Source organism: Urocitellus parryii, chromosome 4 (assembly GCF_045843805.1).
Source record: "Urocitellus parryii isolate mUroPar1 chromosome 4, mUroPar1.hap1, whole genome shotgun sequence".
Classification (NCBI taxonomy): Eukaryota; Metazoa; Chordata; class Mammalia; order Rodentia; family Sciuridae; genus Urocitellus; species Urocitellus parryii.
In genome coordinates this window covers 184044714-184065627 of record NC_135534.1, presented here as the reverse complement: position 1 = coordinate 184065627, position 20914 = coordinate 184044714, and the positions used below count along the sequence as shown (strand labels likewise).

Genomic DNA, 20914 nt, shown 5'->3' with positions numbered 1-20914 from the left:
GATATAACTATAAAACACAAAGTCAAAAAAATCAGAATGAATATATATATTTTTTATTAGGGTAAACATTTCTATAATCATAAATATTTCTTTAAAAAAAGGTCTTAAGATCTTTGTGACACAAGGTAAGTCAAAATTAGTAAAATTGATTATAAATGAACATATTTCAGCATATAAACCAAGTCTTCCTTGAAACTGTAATAATGTGAGCTAATAATATTATTTTATAGAATGACCTAATAATTAATGTGAAAACCACAATTAATACAGATGACACATATGATACTGTACTTTTCCAAAGTAAAGAAATATATTTAATTTAATATTTTTGTCAATCTCATTTAATATCACAAAGTAAACTTTACTGGGTAAAAATATAGTTTTAGATATCAGAAAAAACAAACATGAAAAGATATATGTACTTAATTTAAAAATATTGTCAGATGAGGAAATGTAAATCATTATTTGAATTTGAGAAAATATTATAAAGCAAAGGGCTTTCAAAATACAGAAGATATTCTGAATCAAATGAAAAATCAAGATCATGAAGTAGTGACAACTATGTCTCACATATAACAAACACCGACACATCATGGAGAAAATGAATAGAACTATTTCCTTAAGTAGTGATAAATAGATGACAGAGTTGGCTTTAAAAAAAAAATGCAAGGAACATAGTAAATTAACTTACCACCTCATTAAAATAAAAGTGAGAATAATTCTCTTGGGAGAACTTAAGCACCATTAGCAGACACATCTTATGCCAATTAATGAAATCTTTTGTGTTTCAGTAGAAAACTATTTCAATGGTGAAAATGATGCAGGAATCAGAAGCATATTCTGCTGAGACACTAGGTAGTTGACACTTTCCCGAACTGGAAAAACATTTCATAAGAAGGCATATAAAGTTATTGAGCAAATCAAGTTTGTTGTAAAAATAACCCATGCCTAGTGAAATAGCTTACCAGCTGCCACGACCCTGGGATCCTCATGAGACTGATGCCTCCCAGCTGCACGACTATCTGCACTCTCATTCCACCACAGAACATGAACTGCAGAAATAAACCACACAGTAGTTTTACATTAGTTTTTCTATAATAGTTCTAAATAATAGATCATAGACAATTGTGCATGCTGTAGAAAATTTATATACAAAGAAGAAAACTAAAAACTAGAATCATCTTAATTATCTAGATAAACCTCTGTTAATATATAGTGAAATTCCTTTTAAAAAATGGTGGTACTGGGAATTGAACCCATGAGCTATATCCCTAACCCTTTTTAATTTTTTTTAATTGTTGAAAAATTTTTTTATATCTTTATTTATTTTTATATGGTGCTGAGGATCGAACCCAGTGCCTCACACGTGCAAGGCAGGCGCTCTACTGCTGAGCTACAGTCCCAGTCCCACTTTTTTATTTTTTTAAGACAGGATCTCCCTAAGTTGCTGATTCTGTCCTCAAACTTCAATATTCCTGCCTAAGCCTCCTCAAAACCACTAAGATTATAAGTCTGTGTCACCACAACCAGCAATAATACGATAACTTTCTGTCAATGATATTAATTTAAAAAAATAAATTTTGCCTGCTACATAAAAACATAAAAATGTATACATTAATGGCATATCATGTAATGTTAATATTATTTTCAATGACTATATACATTTCTTCTTATAACATCTTTTTTTACTCCAACTTCAATTGTTGATTATTTAGATTATTCTCAATATTGCAGTATTCTACACAATCTTTTCTCCCAACTTCTTATTGTTGATTTTTAAATTATTCTCAACATTGTAGTATTCTACAAAATGCTAAAATAAATGTTTTTGTACATTATTACTTATAGTTTTTTATAATTAAAAATTTCTTTTTTCTTTGCTACTGGGGATTGAACTCAGAGGCACTTGACCACTGAGCCACATCCCCAGCCCTATTTTTATTTTATTTAGAGAAATGGTGGATGAACTTTACAATGAGTTGCTTAATGCCCTGCCATTGCTGAGGCTGGCTTTGAACTTGTAATCTTCCTGTTTCAGCCTCCAGAGTTGTTAGGATTACAGGCGTGCATCATCATGCCTGGTTTTATCATTAAAGTTTACTATAATAGTTATATAGCTTTTGGAAAATGAAAAAAGATCATAACAAACATATTTAATCCTACCACTCTGAAACAACCACTTTTCTATTTGGCATATTATTTACATATTTATATGTATGCATGCACTTAATATTTATGTTTCTGTATCTACACCATATATATATATATATATACATAATTTATATATATATTTCTAGTTAAGTATTATGAGTTTATTTATTACATAAACAGGGTCAAACTGTGTTATTTCCAGTATTTTTCTACTATAAACAAAGCTGGCATAAACCTCATTAGAGCAGTACCTACATGTATATCTATAATACAAATGTCATTAAGATTAATTATGATTAATATGAATTTGTACAAAATATGAATACTTATTTTTTCCTGACCAAATAGTATATCCATATAAGCACATTAATTAAAATGTGACATCTCAGTATGTCTTAATCTGCATTTTCTTTAACATATAGGTGGTTGTTACTTGTATGTCTACCTTGATGTAAATTTTTATTTTCCTTTTTGCTTTTGAATTTTACTCATGCTGATATGGAGCATGTGGAAAGTTTAGGCCTTTGTATAATAAAGGCATCAAGTTGATATTTTTCCTCTTACATAGTTTTTTCATTTACGTTTTGGCTTAGAAATATAGTCTCCATCCGTATTATTACCAAAATTAATTGATATTTTATTTTAACAATTCTGACTTTTACATTGAATCTACATTCCATTTTAATTTACTTTCATTTTAATACATGGTGGGAGATAGAAATCTAATAATATTCACAATTCTTATCTTCTTCATACATTCCTAATCTTAAAAATACATTTTTAAAAATATATTCTGATTAGTTTCTTTGGACATATGACTAGTCAATTTCTGGGTAAAGATCAGGAGCTCAGCTTTCATTGGGGTAGGCCTGAGATATCTATTGAACATTCAAGTGAAAAGTAGAGGAGGCAATTGGATACAATGGATCTTTCAAATATTTTATTAGCTTTTCTTAATCTTCTATCCAATGGGTGAACTTTACACAGATATTTTAGAGTTAGCCACAGAAAAACCTCTCTGAAATTTTCACTGAAATTATATTCAGCTTTAAGAGTTAAATGCTCCAGATATGCTTTATTAAAATTTGTTTCTTTATATCTATTTTTCTATCTATCCATCCATGCATCCATCTATCATCTATCCATCCATGCTAGAATGTTATGAAGTTATTACCAGTCATAGATATACATTGTTTCTATCCTTCTTATATCTGATAATGTTTTGGTTTTTACATTCCTGATATGTATGCATTATTTTGAAATAATGGGAAATGAGTAATTTTTTCTTTGGGCTTCTCCATGTGTTTAGCATTTGTAAACGTATTTATTAAATTTTCATTCAAAAAATCTCTCTAAACTAAGTAATGTTATTTTGAAAAAAAATCAAGAAAAATATATTTTGAGAAAAAAAGACAAAAATAGTATTTTCTTAAGGATCCTTCCATTTTATAAATTTTAAACCAACAGAAGAAACACAGATCACCAATGTACATTACACCTCCATAGAAGACATGTACCTCTGTTGAGTGTTCCATATTCTGTGTGGAAAACACCAACTAGTCTTGTGTAGCCTCGATCAACATGGGCATTTATTGCCCTTTTAAATGCATCACCCCACAGAGCTGGGCCACCAGGTTTCATCTGAAAAGTAGCCAGCTCATAGACTCCTAAAATAGGGAAAAAAATAATTATTTTACAGAGGATCTTGAAATAATTTTTAATCAGTTGTGCTTGATTCTAGTAGTGAAGGACTAACACATATATACATCTACATAACCTATATAAACATATATTTATGTCATATTAATTAATTCTTTGCATTATTTTTCCTTGCTTTCATGTTTAGAAAGTTCTTGTCCATGATTAATGGCCACTTGTTAAGTTTAATCAAAGAGAAGAAAAGGAAAAAAGACCAGAAGCTATATACAAAGCTATTATCTAAAATATTTTTAATCTATAAAACTTTGTTGATGCAACAGATATTGAGAATTTATAATGAAGTCAAATTTTGAGTTGCTCAAATCTATAAGAAAATAAGTTACTATTATGGCATTATGTAAAAATGTGGATGTGTAACCGATGTGATTCTGCAATCTTTGTAATGTTTTGAATAACCAATAAAAAAATAAAAATAAAAATAAAATCCACCTTATAAAACTACAAAAAAAAAAAAAGAAAATAAATTGACAAAAGAAGTATTTTGTGATCTCCTATGTTTCCCTCTTTTTAATTTGGAGAGCAGATATTTTATTCTTTGTATATTTTTCCATTACAGAATTCCATTTTAACAGGAATTAGCAAGCAAATGGTTGATCTGAAGTCATATCAGAGAAGACATTCGGCATTTGTTTTTTAGGGATTGGGGGGAGAAAAAGTCTGCAAGAGGATTTTATGATTCCTAAATATCCAAATAATATTGAAAAGTTTTATACCTAGTCACAAGTATAGAGAGGATAGAGACAAAGAAAATAGGGAATGAGAAGATCAGACAATAAAAGGAAAAAAATTCCAGAGTTACTAAAGAATTATGAACAATACAGAGAAAGTTAACTAAAATTTGACAGTACTACAGAAGACAACTATTTTTAGATAGTGCTGAAACCAGAGGGGAAATATAAGTGAATTAAGAATCCCAATAGATGGTTCAAATTTCTTATAATCTAAAATACACTATAAGTTGGCAATAATATAGAAAATAATAAGAAATTTAAGCTAGTTTATGCTTTTCTAATCTGACCTTTGTTTAAAAGTAGATTGAGATAATAGTTTCTTTAAATCAGTAAGAAGTAAAAGCAGCATGAAGACATCTTAAGGAATTATTTTCAAACTGAGAAACTTTCTTTTTTTTCTTTTTTTATTAGTTGCACATGACAATACAATGATCTTGACATATCATACATTTGAATCAAATGGGATAAAATTTCTCATTTTTCTGAGTGTATAGGTTGCAGAATCACATTGGTTATACAGACACGTATATACATACAGCAATACTAGTGTCTATTTTATTCTGCTGCCCTTCCTATCTCCCTTCCCCTCCCCTCCCCTCCCATCACTTCTCTCTACCCAATCTAATGTGACACACTTCTTTTTTTTTTTCCCCCTCACATCATCATACATGTATTTTGTATAACAATGAGGGTCTCCTCCTTCTATCTTCCATGCAATTCCCCTTCTCCCTCCCTTTCCCTCCTACCTCTCCTCCTTATCTAGAGGTAATTTTCTTCTCATGCTCTTCCTCCCAACCCCATTTTGAGTCACCTCCCTTATATCAGAGAAAACATTTGGCATTTGTGTTTTTTAGGGATTGGCTGAGAAACTTTCTTGACACAAAAGTTAGACTACACTAATACAGCTTGGCAGTTTCAGTAAATATATTCTCCCCAGTCAATTTTATGAACAAAGATATACTTAATGATTTAAGATTAGTTGTAATTTGTGAAAAAAAATATTTTTTGCAATACTGGGATTCCATCTGGGGCCTCACACATGATAGGCAAGTGCTATCCCACTGAGCTATATATAACCCAGCCCTTTCTAAATATTACTTTGAGACAGTGACAGTCAAATTGCCAGGCTGGATTTCAATTTGGGATCCTCCTACCTCAGCCTCTCAAGTAGCTAAGGATTATTGGTTGTGCACCACCATTCCCAGCTATTGAATATATTTTTTACATTTAAATGTTTTATTACTTTGAAATTATAACAAAACTTCATACCCTATTCCTTATTACCTGCCCCCAAAGTGAAATTTCTTAAACTTTAGCAGCTACAGCAATTTTCTACAGTGTAATTAAATTTACCAATCAACAAAAATCTCAATTTGGAAAAAATCTTAATGCTCATATTTTAAGAATAAACAAAAAGGCATAATTTAATTTTATCTCAACAATCAAAGTATGTTACCATAAAATAAAGAATTAGCTTCCTTGTTTGCTAGTGGAACTTCACCTTTTATCACTTAAGATCTTTAATATTTCATTCATCTAAATTCTAAGTGGTGAAGAAGGAAGGTGACTTACCCTCTTTTGGAGGCTTTTCTAATTTGCACCATGGCACCAGGTAAGTAATCTCATTCTCTTGCTTATCAATGAGAGCCGAATTTGGAATGAGGAATTGTTCTTGCCATTCCTTATCTTTAGCCAAGGCTTTCCGAACTGCAGTTCGATGAGCAAAATTCTCTATGGGAGACAAGAATTAAGAAAAAGAAACATTTACAACTTAAAATCTCCTATGCTTCTCTGGATTTCATCCAAATCATCAAACATTCACCTGTAGCATAGAGGAACACTGTTATGCTTTTGGATATACTAACATGAGGAGATGTGACATCTGTCCTCAAATTGCAAATGACTAGTATAATGTCACAGAATTGACTTCATAGGTTCTATGACTTTGCAGGAGGAAGTTTTTGTATCCTTCTGCATTCAGTTTCTTAGTCTGTGTAATGGAGAGAATGTAACATTGCCCTCCAGGCTTGTTATGAAGGTTAACTGAATTAATACACAAAAAGAGCTTAGAATAATGCTTAGCATCTAGTTAGTTTCAATATTTGTGGAATATTCTTATTAATTCAATTGAGGCATTTAACTGATAGTGCTAGTTCAGAGAAAGAAGATTTTTCTTTTGTGGTGGCAGGTGCTCAGGTCAAGGTACACCTTGAATCAAATTACAATAAGTGAAATTAAAATGTATTTGGTGAGTCTCTTCTCCTTTGAACAAAGAGCCTTCAAAGAAATAGTGTTGATTCTCTTACTTATTACCAGCCATTTCCTCCCCCCGCCAGCACTTACTTTTCTTCTGAGTTATTCCAACAGGTATCGACGTTTACCCACATATGGGCCTAGTACTGTATTTACTATGAAGACCTTATAAGACTAATGATAAGAGTTTTATATGGTTTATGATGGTGATAAGAAATAACATCTATCTCACAGCTTAATTGAGGTAGATCAGGACTTCATTAGTTTTCTTAGTGGACCATGATTTAACTTGTAGCACATCTAAAGCACAAGTTGTGTTTTAATGGGGCTTGTTCTGTTACAATAGGTAAAAATCCTATATGTGCCCATGATAAGTGTAGAATGAATATATTTTTATAATAAAATATTTTATGAATATTAATTTGGGCACTGATCAAATAAACCATTCCATTTTTTTATGAGAATAGAAGTTTACCATATTATGATTTATGACACAACAAGTTCTCATTCATAATAATTGAAGAATTTGAGCCAGAGGTTGTTAGAGATGGATCAATGGAAGAAGTAATCACTAAATACACACACACACACACACACACACATAAAGGTGTCATATATTTTAAAAGATTTACTTAACCTGTATGTATCGCTAGTAATATAAATCCAAGAACTAAGTCTTATACTCATGTAACATGGAATGCAATGAAAATCTGTACTGAACACTTAACCAGGATGATTCATACCATACTTCCAAATGTGAAACACTTTATTTATTCTGCCTCCAAATTCTACACTCCAATATCCAACCAATTCAGAGTGAGCTGTCCGAAGATGCACATTTTTCTTTAAGTTTTCTAGGAACTCATTCGTCTTTGAGGGTTTAAGAGAATAGGTACGAAATTCATAGAACATTCCATCATTTTGTCTGGGGCCTGTAGCAAAAGATGAGCACACCTGAAGAAAGATAAGGCAAATTTAAAGATTTTGGGAAAGGTAGGATGTATCATGTTACAAAACAAGCAGAACATACAGCTACTCTTTCCTGGCAAGGGTTCACAAACTTAGCCACTTTTCCATGAGAAATTGCTTATATGAAGGCATTGGTATCAATGATACTTCTGTACTGGAGAACTACAATTGAAATTCACATAAATTTACAGTTTTCCTTAGTTGGCCAATATTCCATTTTTACTTGGTAGTATATGTGCTAGTTATGCATCTGAAAGAACTTTGTAAATTCAGTATGTATGTCATTTGGCAGGCACAATGAAATGTTTACTAGAAGACCTTTTAAAAAGTGGAAATTGCCACACATCTGTAATCCCAGCTGCTTGGGGAAGCTGAGGCAGGAAGATGGTGAGTTCAAAACCAGACTCAGCAAGTGAGGTGCTAAGCAACTCAGTGAGACCCTGTCTGTAAATAATACAAAATAGGACTGGGGATGTGGCTCAATGGTTGAGTGCTCCTGAGTTCAATCCCTGGTACACCCCCCCCCAAAAAAAAATGGAAATTGCTATTTAGGTCAAAGTATTTGCTACATTCAGTGAATTAAACCATTGGTCAAAAATGTAGAAGGTGCTATGTGTTATTCAATTAATGGTAATATAGTGGTGGGCTGTATGAATGCTGAAGAAGAAAAATTCAAGATGAATTGTATGACTCATTATTAGTTTCTAATGACAGATGCAAAGTGAAGCACATTTAATGCATCAGTCATACCAGTTTGATGGACACATCCCCTAAGAGCCAGTAGTTCCTTTTGTAATAGTAATGTGCTCAGTATGAAAATCTCTAATTCGTGTTGTCAGTGAACTTAATATACATTAGGGCACATCTTGCCATAAATTATCCTGTATATGTATATGTCTATATACATACATATGTGTGTATGTATATATATATATATATATATATATGCACATTCATATGGCACATATATATGTACATGTGTATATACATGTATATATGTATATAATATATACACATATATTATATACATACACACACGCACACATATATGCACATTCATATGGCATTCTAGTTTACAAATACATGTTATGTAGGTTTCACTAGCCTGAACTACGTACACCAGAAAAATCTTTTAAAACAGTTTTGGTACCCACAAATCTACAAATTAGGATTGACATTTATAACTTTGTATATCCATTTTTTTTGCTCTGATTTTTTAAAAAAAACTTTATTTTATTATATGGTGCTGAAAGTCGAACCAGTGCCTCACAGATGCTAGGCAAATACTCTACCACTGAGCCACAACCCCAGCCTCTGCTCTGATACATTTATTTACAAAACACAATAGCATATGGGTTTCATTTAATTGTATATAAGGATTAATATCAACATCTCACTTGAATTCATTCCACTCATGTCTATTAGGAGTTATAGTCATATGCATAAAATGACTGTTTGCCATCAAACACAACTGCAGCTGGTCTTGTTTGGTGGAAATTCTGTACTTTTAAACCAAATTATAATAACAGAATGTTAGTGGAACAAACAACTTTTGTCCACAGTTTAAAAAATATGATAAATAAAATGTCAAAAATGAACCAATAGGACATAAGGCACTACACATTTTAGGTTGGTTAGTGAATTTCTATTTGGAAACAGTTATTCAAACACACACTAAAGTATAATCTTTCTCAGGAGAATGTGTATGTGTGTGTGTGTGTGTGTGTGTGTGTGCGTGCATATATACGTATTTATACACACTTATACACACACAGAGTAGAGAACCTGCATTGAGGTAAGGGGCTTGGCTGGGGAATGACGTCATTTCCTGATTTTTGCTGCAGGACTAAAACCGTGCTGGGGCAGAAATCATCAGTGCTTCATACTCCCTTTAAGTTAGGACTCATTCTTCCGAGCAATGACTAACAATCCACTGAGTACCTTTGTAGAAATGTAAAGTTTAGCATAATCTGCTCTAATGCCATCCATTTCCCTCCAAATTCTATGATTTTGTCATTTTTTTAATGCAGAGTAATACTCCATAGTATATAAATGCCACATTTTTTTTTATCCATTCATCTATTGAAGGGCATCTAGAAGAAGATTTACATTAAACAGGGATGAGAGGTGGGAGGGAAAGGGAGTGAGAAGGGAAATTGCAAGGAAATGGAAGGCGATCCTCAAGGTTATACAAAATGTCATATAAGAGGAAAGGAGGGGCAAGACAAGATAATACAAATGGAAGAAATGATTTACAGTAGAAGGGGTAGAGAAAGAAAAGGGGAGGGGAGGGGAGGGGAGGGGAGGGGGGATAGTAGAGAATAGGACAGACAGCAGAATAATCAGACACTAGAAAGGCAATATGTCAATCAATGGAAGGGAAACTGATGTGATACAGCAATCTGTATACGGGGTAAAAGCGGGAGTTCATAATCCACGTGAATCAACCGTGTAATATGATGTATTAAGAACTATGTAATGTTATGAACGACCAATAAAAAAAAACACACAAAAAAAAGAAATGTAAAGTTTAATTAAAGTTGTAAGGAAATAAATTGTTGGCCCTGCTCCACCTGAGAGAACCAATAGGATAGAGACTGCATTGTTAGGCAGGTGAGGTGGCCCATGCCTGTAATCCCGGCGACTCCATATTCTGAGGCAGGAGGATAGAAAGATGGAGGCCAGCCTCAGCAACTATGTGGGACCCTGTCTCAAAATAAAAAATTAAAAGGGCTGGGGATGTACCTCACCGGTAAAGCGACCATGGGTTCAATCCCCAGTACAAACAAAACAAAAATCTGCTTCTCCTTTCCCATTGTTTTTGGAAAGGAATTTTAAGCCTAAACAAGGAAAGGAAAACAATCTCGACGATAAATCCACTGGACCACACACAACAAGCCGATTCCCACAGTTCAGATCCAACCCCTGGCTCCTTTTTGGACCTTTCTCATCAAAGGCTGAGGCAGGTCACGTTTGAGGGTCTTCAGGCTCCAGCCCCTGCAAGACACAGGGAGGGCGGCACGATGCCCCACACTGGGACCCTGGCCCAAGGTTCTCGGCAAAATGCTCGCAAGCTGCGCACTTCCTTTCAAAGGTGAAGGCTGGTCGGGTCGCCAGCGGTTGGTGGTCCTCTCCCGCACCTTTAGTGTGGACCGAGCGAAGACTTGTCAAACCCACACCTACGCGAGGCCCACGGCTACATGGCCCCGCCTCGAAGCAGCGAGAGCTCCGGGAGCCGCTGCCGCCAAGGTGCTGGCGGCAAAATCCAACCGCCAGTGCTTTGGGAGCGACTCTGGGGCTGCTTGGCTCCCATGACAGAAAAGACTTCTGTCCACCGGGTAGACGACTCTGACCCAAGGGATCCCTTTTCCTCCGTGGCCGCCGCCCCGTATCCACTAGGCAGAGCCGCGTCCGGCGCGCGCGTGCGTGGGACACGCTTACCAGCCCCGCTTCCGCCCTGGCCCCACCCCGCCCCACTCGGAAGCTCGGGCGCCCCCCGCCCCCCCCCCGGCGGCCGGTACCTGAGGCGCGAGCGTGCGTGCGGTCAGAGCCCGGGCCAGGACGCTTCGGAGGGGCAGCATGGTGCGGCGTGGGGCGCTGAGGAAGGCAGCCAGCTGGCGTCCGACGTGAGACTCTCCTCGTATGGCTTCCTGATTGGAAGGGCACAGCGAAGGGACAGTTAGAGGGCGTAGGCTGGGGCGGGACTGGCGCGTCAGCTCCGCCCCCGCCCTGGAGGTGCACCCCGGGGGCCAGTGTGCACGAGTGTGGTGCCAGCCCTGATCCAGTATTTCCCCTGTGTTTCCACGGCAGTTCTTGCCTCAAACGTCAGAGTTGATGTTGCGGTAGCTGAAAGCGGAGTTCGTACTGTTCCACCTTCTGGTCTGTCGCCTCCTCAGAGCCCTGTTGTGCAAATGTTCCTGGTAGAGCGCGTGTGTCTATGAGTAGGAAGGTGCTGTATGGATGCCTGCAGGCTTTGCATTTAAAATCATGATTTTTTTTTTTTTTTTTTTTTTTTTGACAGAGAGCAGAGCTGGGAGCCTTCGCTTGTCTTCACTGCAGATATTCTCCATCCCACTTGCCAGGCCAGCATGGCTTTGAAGAGATTCAGATTAGTTTTTTATGCACTTAGAGGAATGGGGGCACTGAAACTGGTTAATTTCAGCATACATAGATTGAGATTAAATAATTCAGTAAGACTCAATACAGTCAACCTCTCATGTGGTCCTGTCTATGTAATTATTGGTTCCTATAGTAACTATTTTATGTTTTAAAGCTGTTTCCTCTAATTCGTGTTTCTATCTTTATCAAATAGGCATATTGTAGTGCTTCATAATTTTTCAGTTGTAAATAATGTTACAAGGCACCTGCCTGCTGAGAGACTGTCAGCTGGGAACACCTCTGGATTCTTGCATTCAAGCCATAAAGACCCCTGTCACTCTGAGTGATCAGCATGAGTTTATTAGAAGGGATAGGAAAAAGGGATACTCTCAAGGAAGAGAGGGGGTCCGCTCAGAGAGAAGGATGGCTTGCTCTTCCAGCCTTCTGGTTTTATTGGGGGGTCCTAGGGAAGTTTTAAGAAAGCCTGGCCTAGGTTCACCGCTTGACTTTTGACTGACAGCAGGATGACATCAGACTTTCAAGTCTCCATTGCACATGACAACTCTAGATTACTTTGGCTCATGCTGACTGGTTTGTTTAAGAGTCACAAAAGCTTTCCCCTCTACCCTGCCAGGCAGGGTTGCAGGTAAATTTTTTCTTGGGAAGCATGTGGGGGTCAGCATAGTGGGCTCACTGCTCACATATGTCTGTTCCATATCCATAGTATCTATTGATTTGTAAGATAAAGATTTAGATTTCTTCAAAATACACTTCTTTTCCCAAGTTTACTAATGTTTACATTAAAAGTAATTCTTTGATTGTCACATTAATGTACTTCAGTCTATATTATGTTTATATTTACTAACAGTTATATAGTACACATGTTGTAATAATATTGTTTAGGTCAGTAGGACTACAGAATTACAGAGTTATCTCATTGTATAAGTTGTGTTTTTTGGGAAGGGCTTTTGAGTCATCTCTTCAGTGGAAAGGATCCTTTATAAAATTATTAATTCTGGATGTGTTGCATCAGTTTTCCCGGAAGAGAAGATCCATTTTTAACCAAGCAAGACTAAATAATGCATTGTTTGTCAGAACTGGATCTAGATGATTAAATTTATTTCCAATTAGCAATTTGATTAACTATTCACTCACTAATTCAATGAATAGTTAATAAATTCCTTCTGGGCTTCAGGCCTTTTTCCAGATACTGTGGTACTGAGGGAAACAAAAGTCAAAGTTCTAATACTTTGGGGTCATATAGGGTGGGGGAAGAGAAAATATATCAGGGATTAATAAATATCCAATATAGTAGGATATAGGGCAATTAATTCAGTCGGATATGGAGAATAGAAAGTACCAGAGGAGGATAGCAGAGACTGCCAACTATTTCTCAATATCCACTCTTCCCTCACACTTTTAAAAAGATGAGTAATAGAATACTTAGCTTACTGAGGCTGTATGATAGAGTCCTGACCAGTGGGAAGTGTTAGTGCATTAATGACCTGTAAATGATCTAAAGGGGTGCAGGAGAGAAGAGTTGTTCCTGTCTTTGTTCCTTCCTTATTTTTTTTGCTACTACATAGGCATAATGGCTTGAGTCCTTGGCCTACAAGATAGAAGGCACATGCTGTTGATGATGGAATAATAGAGGAGCAGTTTAGGTTTCTTATACCATGAAGCATTAGGAGTCCTGAACTTCTCTCCTTTGGATTTCTTTTACAAGGAAATCGCCTTCTAGTTTAAGCCACTGTTGTATGTCTTAAACATGTACTTTATTTTTTAAATTTTTTATTATTTGATTTAATTAGTTATTCATGACAGTAGAATGCACTTATATACTTTGATGTATCATACATAGATGGGATATAATTTCTCGTTTTTCTGAGTATATATATATTGTAGAATCATATTGGTCATACAGTCACATACATTCATACATACAGTAACAATGTCTGTTTCATTCTACTATTTTTCTTATCCCACATCCCCTGCCTTCTCCTCCTTTCACTTCCCTCTACCTAATATAAGGTAACATTATTTGATTTTTTGCATTACAATTCTTAATACTCATAAATACCACACTTTTTTGTATTTCTGTTTGTATATAAAGTATGTTGACATCCAATTTAAGTCTTCATACTTGTACTTTATATAATAATGTCCATCACATTCCACCATCCTTGTTCATCCATGTACTTTAAATGAGAGGATGAATATTTCTTCTTTCTCTTTCTCTCTTTTACTTATTTGCTTATATTCTTTTTTTATACCTATCATTTATTAATCACTAAATTCTGTGCTAAAGTCATAAATTTTCTCTCACCATGATTAAACCCATTCATCAGTTTATCATTTTGATACTCTGGAATTAACATCTCAGGACTCCTACTTCTCTTGCTTCAGGGTGGACTAGTTATTTAAGATGGTATAACAGAGATTCAGGGATCTCCTTTTACTGTGTCCCAGGGAATTTAATTTTCCTCGTATTGTACCAGCATTTCAGGCTCTTATATTTCCCTATGTCCAAATTTTAGGGGAGGGTACATAGCAATTAAACTTTTGAAACTTTCATCTCTAAAATTATCTTTATTCTGCCAAATTTATTCATGGTTTGGAAATTCTACACTAGAAATCTTTTGTCCTCATATTTTTAAGGCAATGCTTCATTGATAGATTCTAGTGAGAAATTCATGAAATTGTTTCTTTTTAAAAATAATTTTTAAATTTTATTTTTAATTTTAATTGTTATATATGACAGCAGAATGCATTACAATTCATATTACACATATAGAGCATAGTTTTTCATATTTCTGGTTGTATGCCAAGTAGAGTCACACCATTCGTGTCTTCATACATGTACTTAGGGCAATGATATTCATCTCATTCCACCATCATTTTTTACCCCCTTGCCCCTTCCCTTGCCCTCCCTCCCCTTTGCCCTATCTAGAGTTCATCTAATCTTCCCATGCTCCCCATCCCAACCCCACTATGAATCAGCCTCCTTATACCAGAGAAAACATTTGGCATTTGTTTTGGGGGGGCTTGACTTCACTTAGCATTATTGAAATTGTTTCTTATTCTCAATGGGAGTTGATGTGTCTTGGAGGAGGTTTTTTTTTTTCCTTAAGGTACTAACTGACAAATCTAACGGTGGGTATAAGAGATACGATTATGAAGTCATGATGAGCATAAAAGGAATTCAAGTGTACTTGTTACAACTACAAGTTAGAATTTGACAATATCTATGATTTTTATTGGCTAAAATGTCACAGGTCTTGTAGCTCATTGCCTCTCTTCATTCATAAAGGAAATGCTTAATTTCAGATAGAAGTTGGTGACACTAAAGATGTAATTTTTAACCGTCGAGGTTAACAGACCCTTTGAGTTCTGTCAGTACTGTCCCTTGAGTTCTGTGTACTGGAGATTACAAACCTCTTCACTAGAGTACATATGCAGCAGTGGAAATCCTGGACCATAAGTTATGTGCATATTCATCTTTACCAAATAGTGACAATATGTTTTGTAAATTTATACTCTTATTGGAAGTGATGAAGTAATTATTTTTTTAAAGAATGTTGTCTTTTTATATATTTATCTTGTTCATTTATTTATTTTTTTTATGTGGTACTGGGAATAGAAACCAGTGCTTCACGCATACTAGGCAAATGCTCTACCATTGAGCCCCAGCCCCAGCCCTGAAGTTATTATTATTTTATAATAAGAACAAACTTTATTGCCCATCTGGGCTGATGAATGTGAAGATACAACTTTATGTCTCATTACAAATAGGCATGACTGCAAGGTGACGGAAATTATGAGGTGGCTTAGGGTGGTGATAGTGCTCCTGCTTGGTTTTGTCCAAAGACTGAGCTCATGAAGCTGTGCAGAAGAAAGCAGGAGAGGTAGATCCAATGCTGGCCCAGCTGAGTAGGAAGGTAGCAGCTACAGGTCAATTATAAATGCTGCATCTGGTGCTGCATTCCTGGAGACTTGTCCCCTCTCCCCCACTTCTCTATTCTGCAGCTACCAAATGGTGGCATAGACTACTGTTCCTTCCATTAGGTGTTAAACTGTGCACACATCTATTTTTGAGTTCCTTTAATTTAAACAATATTTATTTAAATTTAGTGGAGATAATTTAATAGTTTTGTGATACTTACACAAGTATCAGAGAAGAAATTTCAGTAAAGGTTGAGTTACTATCATAATGTTTATGGGTTGCTTTTTAATTATTATTACTATTAAAAGGCACTTATAATAAAACTCAGTTTCATTCAGGATTCCTCAATAACTGTCCTACTCCTGTCACCAAATATTTGCTAATTGTCTTTGGGGTGTTGAATACTGAATGAAATGCTGTGTAGAAGGATAAAGACCAAATCTTTCCTCTTGAATTTGCCAATACCTGTTTTTATTTATGTCTTAGCCTATTTGCTGATATCCTTATTAGAATCAGTGGTTGGAAAGATTCATGAGCATCTTAATATTTAACTATAGTATACATTTGTTATTGTTTCTATCAATAAAACAAAATATCTTTAGCACTAAAATACATTTATATATCCATTTGATATATTCATTACATTCTTTCAAGATTCTTTTTTTGGGGGGTTATTCTCATTTCATTGTGAAATCTAGATTTCTATTTTATGGAGTTAAACATATAGAAAACATTCATTCAAAGAGGTTAAGTACTTAAGGTAACTAAGCAGTTTAGAGCTGGTTCATTCATTACTCTCCACTCTTCCAGGGGACGAGTATACCAAAATTTTGTTATTCCTTTTCTACTTATAGTTACATTTTTCCATATATTTATTGTACAAATACTGCTTCACTTAAAAACTTTGTTTCTATCTCCCTGGGCATACCTGTAAGTAGAATTACTGACTCAATTCCACTAGATCCTGCTTATTTTAAGTATCAACTCCTATTCTGACAGGCAGTGAATAGGATTTCCTTTCTTTTCATCCTTGCCATTTTTTTTCCTACTATGTGAGACTACTATTTGCCTTGATTGGCTATTTAAATTGCAGTAACTCACTGTTAATAAATTCTCTGATTTCTGGCAAATTAATCATCTTTTTGCATTTTTAAAGTCCTAGTTTATTGCATTTGTTCAGTTTTCAGTTCATATTTTTTCTTATTGACTTGAAGGCTTACTGAAGATACTGGAGGGAGGAACAAATAAATGTTAGAAATACCAAAAATGACTTTTAGTGTTGGCTTCTTGTAGAAGCCTGAGACATACCTGCTCAGTAGATGAATGGCAAAGTCTTCTACCAGTGAAGAGCTAGAAACTCACACAGCAACAAGTTATAGCCCTTTCATGGAAGAGGCTTCTGATTCCCAAATGGAGTTGGAAAGGACTTTTTGCTCAAACAAGATCTGTTGTTCCAGGCTAAGCAATCTGGCTTCATGATTGGGCTGTAGGTTGGATCACTGAAGTCAGAATATGGTCATAGTTTAATTCTGGAACCAGATTTTCTTTTTTTGTATTTCATTTGCAGTTCTACTTCTTGCCATTTGTGTATCTGCTAGTAATTTACTTCTCTGTACCTTAGTCCCCTAATCTGTAAAATGGGGCTAACAGTGTTACCTATGTTACAGCATTGTTATGAGGGAAAAATGAGTAAGTTCTTAGAGTGGGGACTGATACTAATATGTACTTTTTATTTAAACTTTCATAATATGAGAGATGTTATGCTATCTAGATGCACTCTGCATATGACCTACTGGAAAATTGATTTTCTTTCCTAAGTTGATGTTTAACTCAAGCTGATAGAAAAGTTAGGGAGATTAGAAAATAATTGGCCAACAGAGAATACTCATTACACCATTGCCCACTAGTCAATTTTGCATGCTAACTTTCTTGATTAGGAGGGAAACCAGTTATTTCACTTTATAAAATTAAAACATATAGATAATGGTCTGCAGAGAGTCTTCCCTAGTAGATGCAAAAAAACTAGCACACAGTCTTAGTTTTGAATACTGGCTCTGTAAATTATTAGCTATGTGTCCTTGGTCAGGTTACTTAGTATCTGAGTCCAGTCACATTGTTTATTGATTGCTGAAAATGATACTACTATTTAGGGTAGTAATGACAATGAAATGTTTTCATATAGTATTTTCCCATAGCATTGCAGTAATGTGTCATTTAAAAACAAAAATACATTCTGAGAAATGCATAGTAGGTGATGTTTTTGTTCTTGTGTGAATACCATAGTAGAGTGTACTTACAAAAACTAAGACTGCTGTGATGTCACTAGGCAATACAGTCTTATGGGATCACTGCTGTTTATGCAGTCCATAATTAGCAAGACATGCAGTATATGACTGTATTCATTAAAGGATAATTTCCTATATTGAAACCTCACAACACTAGAACCAAGGACTTCATTTGAATCTTAAGTTTGTAAAGAATAAATTTCTCAGTAACAGATGGAATAACCTTTGAATTTACTTGCAAAGTATGTGCAAGTATTATTTTCAGAGAAGGTTTGTATAAAAAATTTGAGGACTTTCAAGGAGTTACATGTTTATGCTTTTTGATGTGATCATGGCAGGCAATGGCTGCTATTGTCTGTGATTAGAGTCACTGCTATAGAGTTGGTTTCAGGACTGTGGAATCAGAATTTCTTCTCAGTCCTCAGATTGCAAGTGAGAACAGTGAGGCCTTATGGAGAAGTGATTTCATGTGAGTACACTTGTAGTAGAGTTAGACCCCGGATTCAGGACTTCTGGCTCCTAGTCCAGGGCTTGTTCACTCAGTTTTCTTCTGAGCTGAACTGGACTCATGGCCTAGTGTGGTCTTTCTCAGTCTTCAGGGGAAGAAATGCAGGACCCAGCATTCTGAGTCACCCTAACATGGGGTTGCTCTTTACTTTGTGAAGTTCCTAGCCTAGTGCTTCTGCCAGGTGACTAGAGACTCTGGCGTTGTGCTGCCAGATTCTAGAAAGTCCTAGAAGGAAGAGGTTTAGTATTCAGGATCCATTGCTTTCATTCTGCCCACAAGGTCTTGGGCCAGCCATGGGCCCTGTCACCCTCCTTCCTGTGCTGCCTGGTCTGGGAACCTGGCTGGACTTGTAGGGACTTGCCCCTTGGACTTCTTTCTAACCTTATCTTTTCCTTCCATCCCCCTACCCCCTCCACTTCCTGGTTACAGATTGTCCTGCCAGCTGTGTTTGTCTGCATTGCCCTGGTGTTCAGCCTGATTGTGCCACCCTTTGGCAAGTACCCTAGCCTGGAACTTCAGCCCTGGATGTACAATGAGCAGTATATGATTGTCAGGTACGTGTTTGTCTTCTGGGCCCAGGGGAGAGGAGGGTTCAAGTAGATCAAGGGTGATCACTGTGCTGAGGGTCAAAAGAATAGAGTCAAGAATTGCACAGTGGAAGGGGTTTTACCAGCTGTGGCTCAGGCCCCTATGCAAGCTACTACTGCATGCAAAGTATAGAGAACTACTGAAATAACAGTTCTAGTTTTCTGGTGAGTACTTTAGCCAATATCTCTAACTGCTGTTTGATGAACCCAGCCTAATTCCATTTTAAGATTAGGAGCCATCTTATCACAAAGTCATGGAAAGTTAATTTCTGTTTTACTATAAATACTACGATTTCTAAACTTGTTTGGAATTCCTTCCCATGCTTTGAACTTACCCATGCCTGGCTTTCCCTGACCAGATAACAACCCTCTCTAAAACCTTAGTGGCACTTCGTAAATCCCGGCTCCCCATGACCAGATAACAACCCTCTCTGAAACCTCAGTGGCGTCTTATAAATTTTGATGTTGGGATCTAAATTTTTTCCCTACCTTGAAATGTTAAGCCATGCAGATCATTAACCTACTATATGCCTTTGTATTATGCTTGTCTAAATCCTGTTATCTGTAAGTTAACAACCCCTCTTTGCAACTTTTTGTGCTATAAAACTATGTTCCTAGAGAGCTGGGGTACTGATCTCTAGTCCAGGGTTTTGGGAGAGACAGTCTTGGCTAGCTTCTGTGTACACAAATATAAGCTTGCTTTAATTTGATTCAAAATTGGAGTCAGTGGTCTTTTCTTTGCATTGTGGTTTAATACTGTTGTGGGGAACAACCATATGTGTTTTAGGTAAAGTAATTTGCCCTCAATAAAAATCTATGATTATTAAATTTTTAGAAATGTGCTTTAATTTCATGTTCATCACAGGGCTTTCCTACACTGCATAAACTTCCACAAACTTGATTTCTGTACAATGTGATTCTCATAATTGCTATCTGTTAAGCTGTACTTATTAGCTAGTTTGTATTCTTTAGACAAAAATACCTTTAACTCCATAGCAATCTAGTGCTTTAAATTAAGAACAAAGGAATTATATGAATGTTGTTAGGCAAGCTTTTTATTTTCAGTCCTGTAAGATTAATGGCTCTGCTGACAGGGAAGTATGCCAGTTATACAGAAGAGAAAGGAAGCTTTTTTATACAAAATTCATATACACACGCATGCATGCACGCACACATGAACTCACGTATTTATTAGCTCATTTGCTTTCTTCAAACTCTGTTTTCCAAGCTTAGGCTGTGTTTCCCAGAGCTATAGAGCACAGTTTATTTTGTGTTTGTTACTTATACCCATTATTGTTTGTGCTTTCTATTTTCAATGCAACAGCTTGGTCAATAAAATCTGTATACCTTTTCCAGGAAAATCCTGATGTATGTTGATAATGAATAATTGTGAAAGCCCTTTCTAAATACTGATTTTAATATACTGATATTTAATACACACACATGTACACATACATTCATACATATTTATAAAACCTCTAGTTTGGAGTATTCTATATTACCTTGATGCCAAATATATGGGCAGAGTCTCAGTTCTTCATAGGTGGTTTCTATATTTTATTCATTTTGATTTTAAAACCTGGCTCCCAGAAAGTGCTTAGTAGATTATTCTATGTAGAAAAACATTTCTTCCTCCCAATTCCTGATTTGAATGAATTACTGAATTTGCT

At 35.7% G+C, this 20914-nt stretch overlaps 1 protein-coding gene across 1 annotated transcript; it reads right to left on the bottom strand.

Moving 5' to 3' along the window:
* Positions 1-31: 31 nt before the first annotated feature.
* LOC113175642 (protein NipSnap homolog 3A) lies at positions 32-11490 on the bottom strand. Its single transcript, XM_026379956.2, has 6 exons — positions 11345-11490; positions 7598-7808; positions 6174-6332; positions 3669-3818; positions 966-1052; positions 32-875 (listed from the first exon to the last, which is right to left on the bottom strand). The coding sequence occupies exons 1-6, from the start codon at positions 11402-11404 to the stop codon at positions 799-801; spliced, it is 744 nt and encodes a 247-aa protein (XP_026235741.1). The 5' UTR covers positions 11405-11490; the 3' UTR covers positions 32-798.
* Between the last annotated feature and the right edge of the window lie 9424 nt (positions 11491-20914).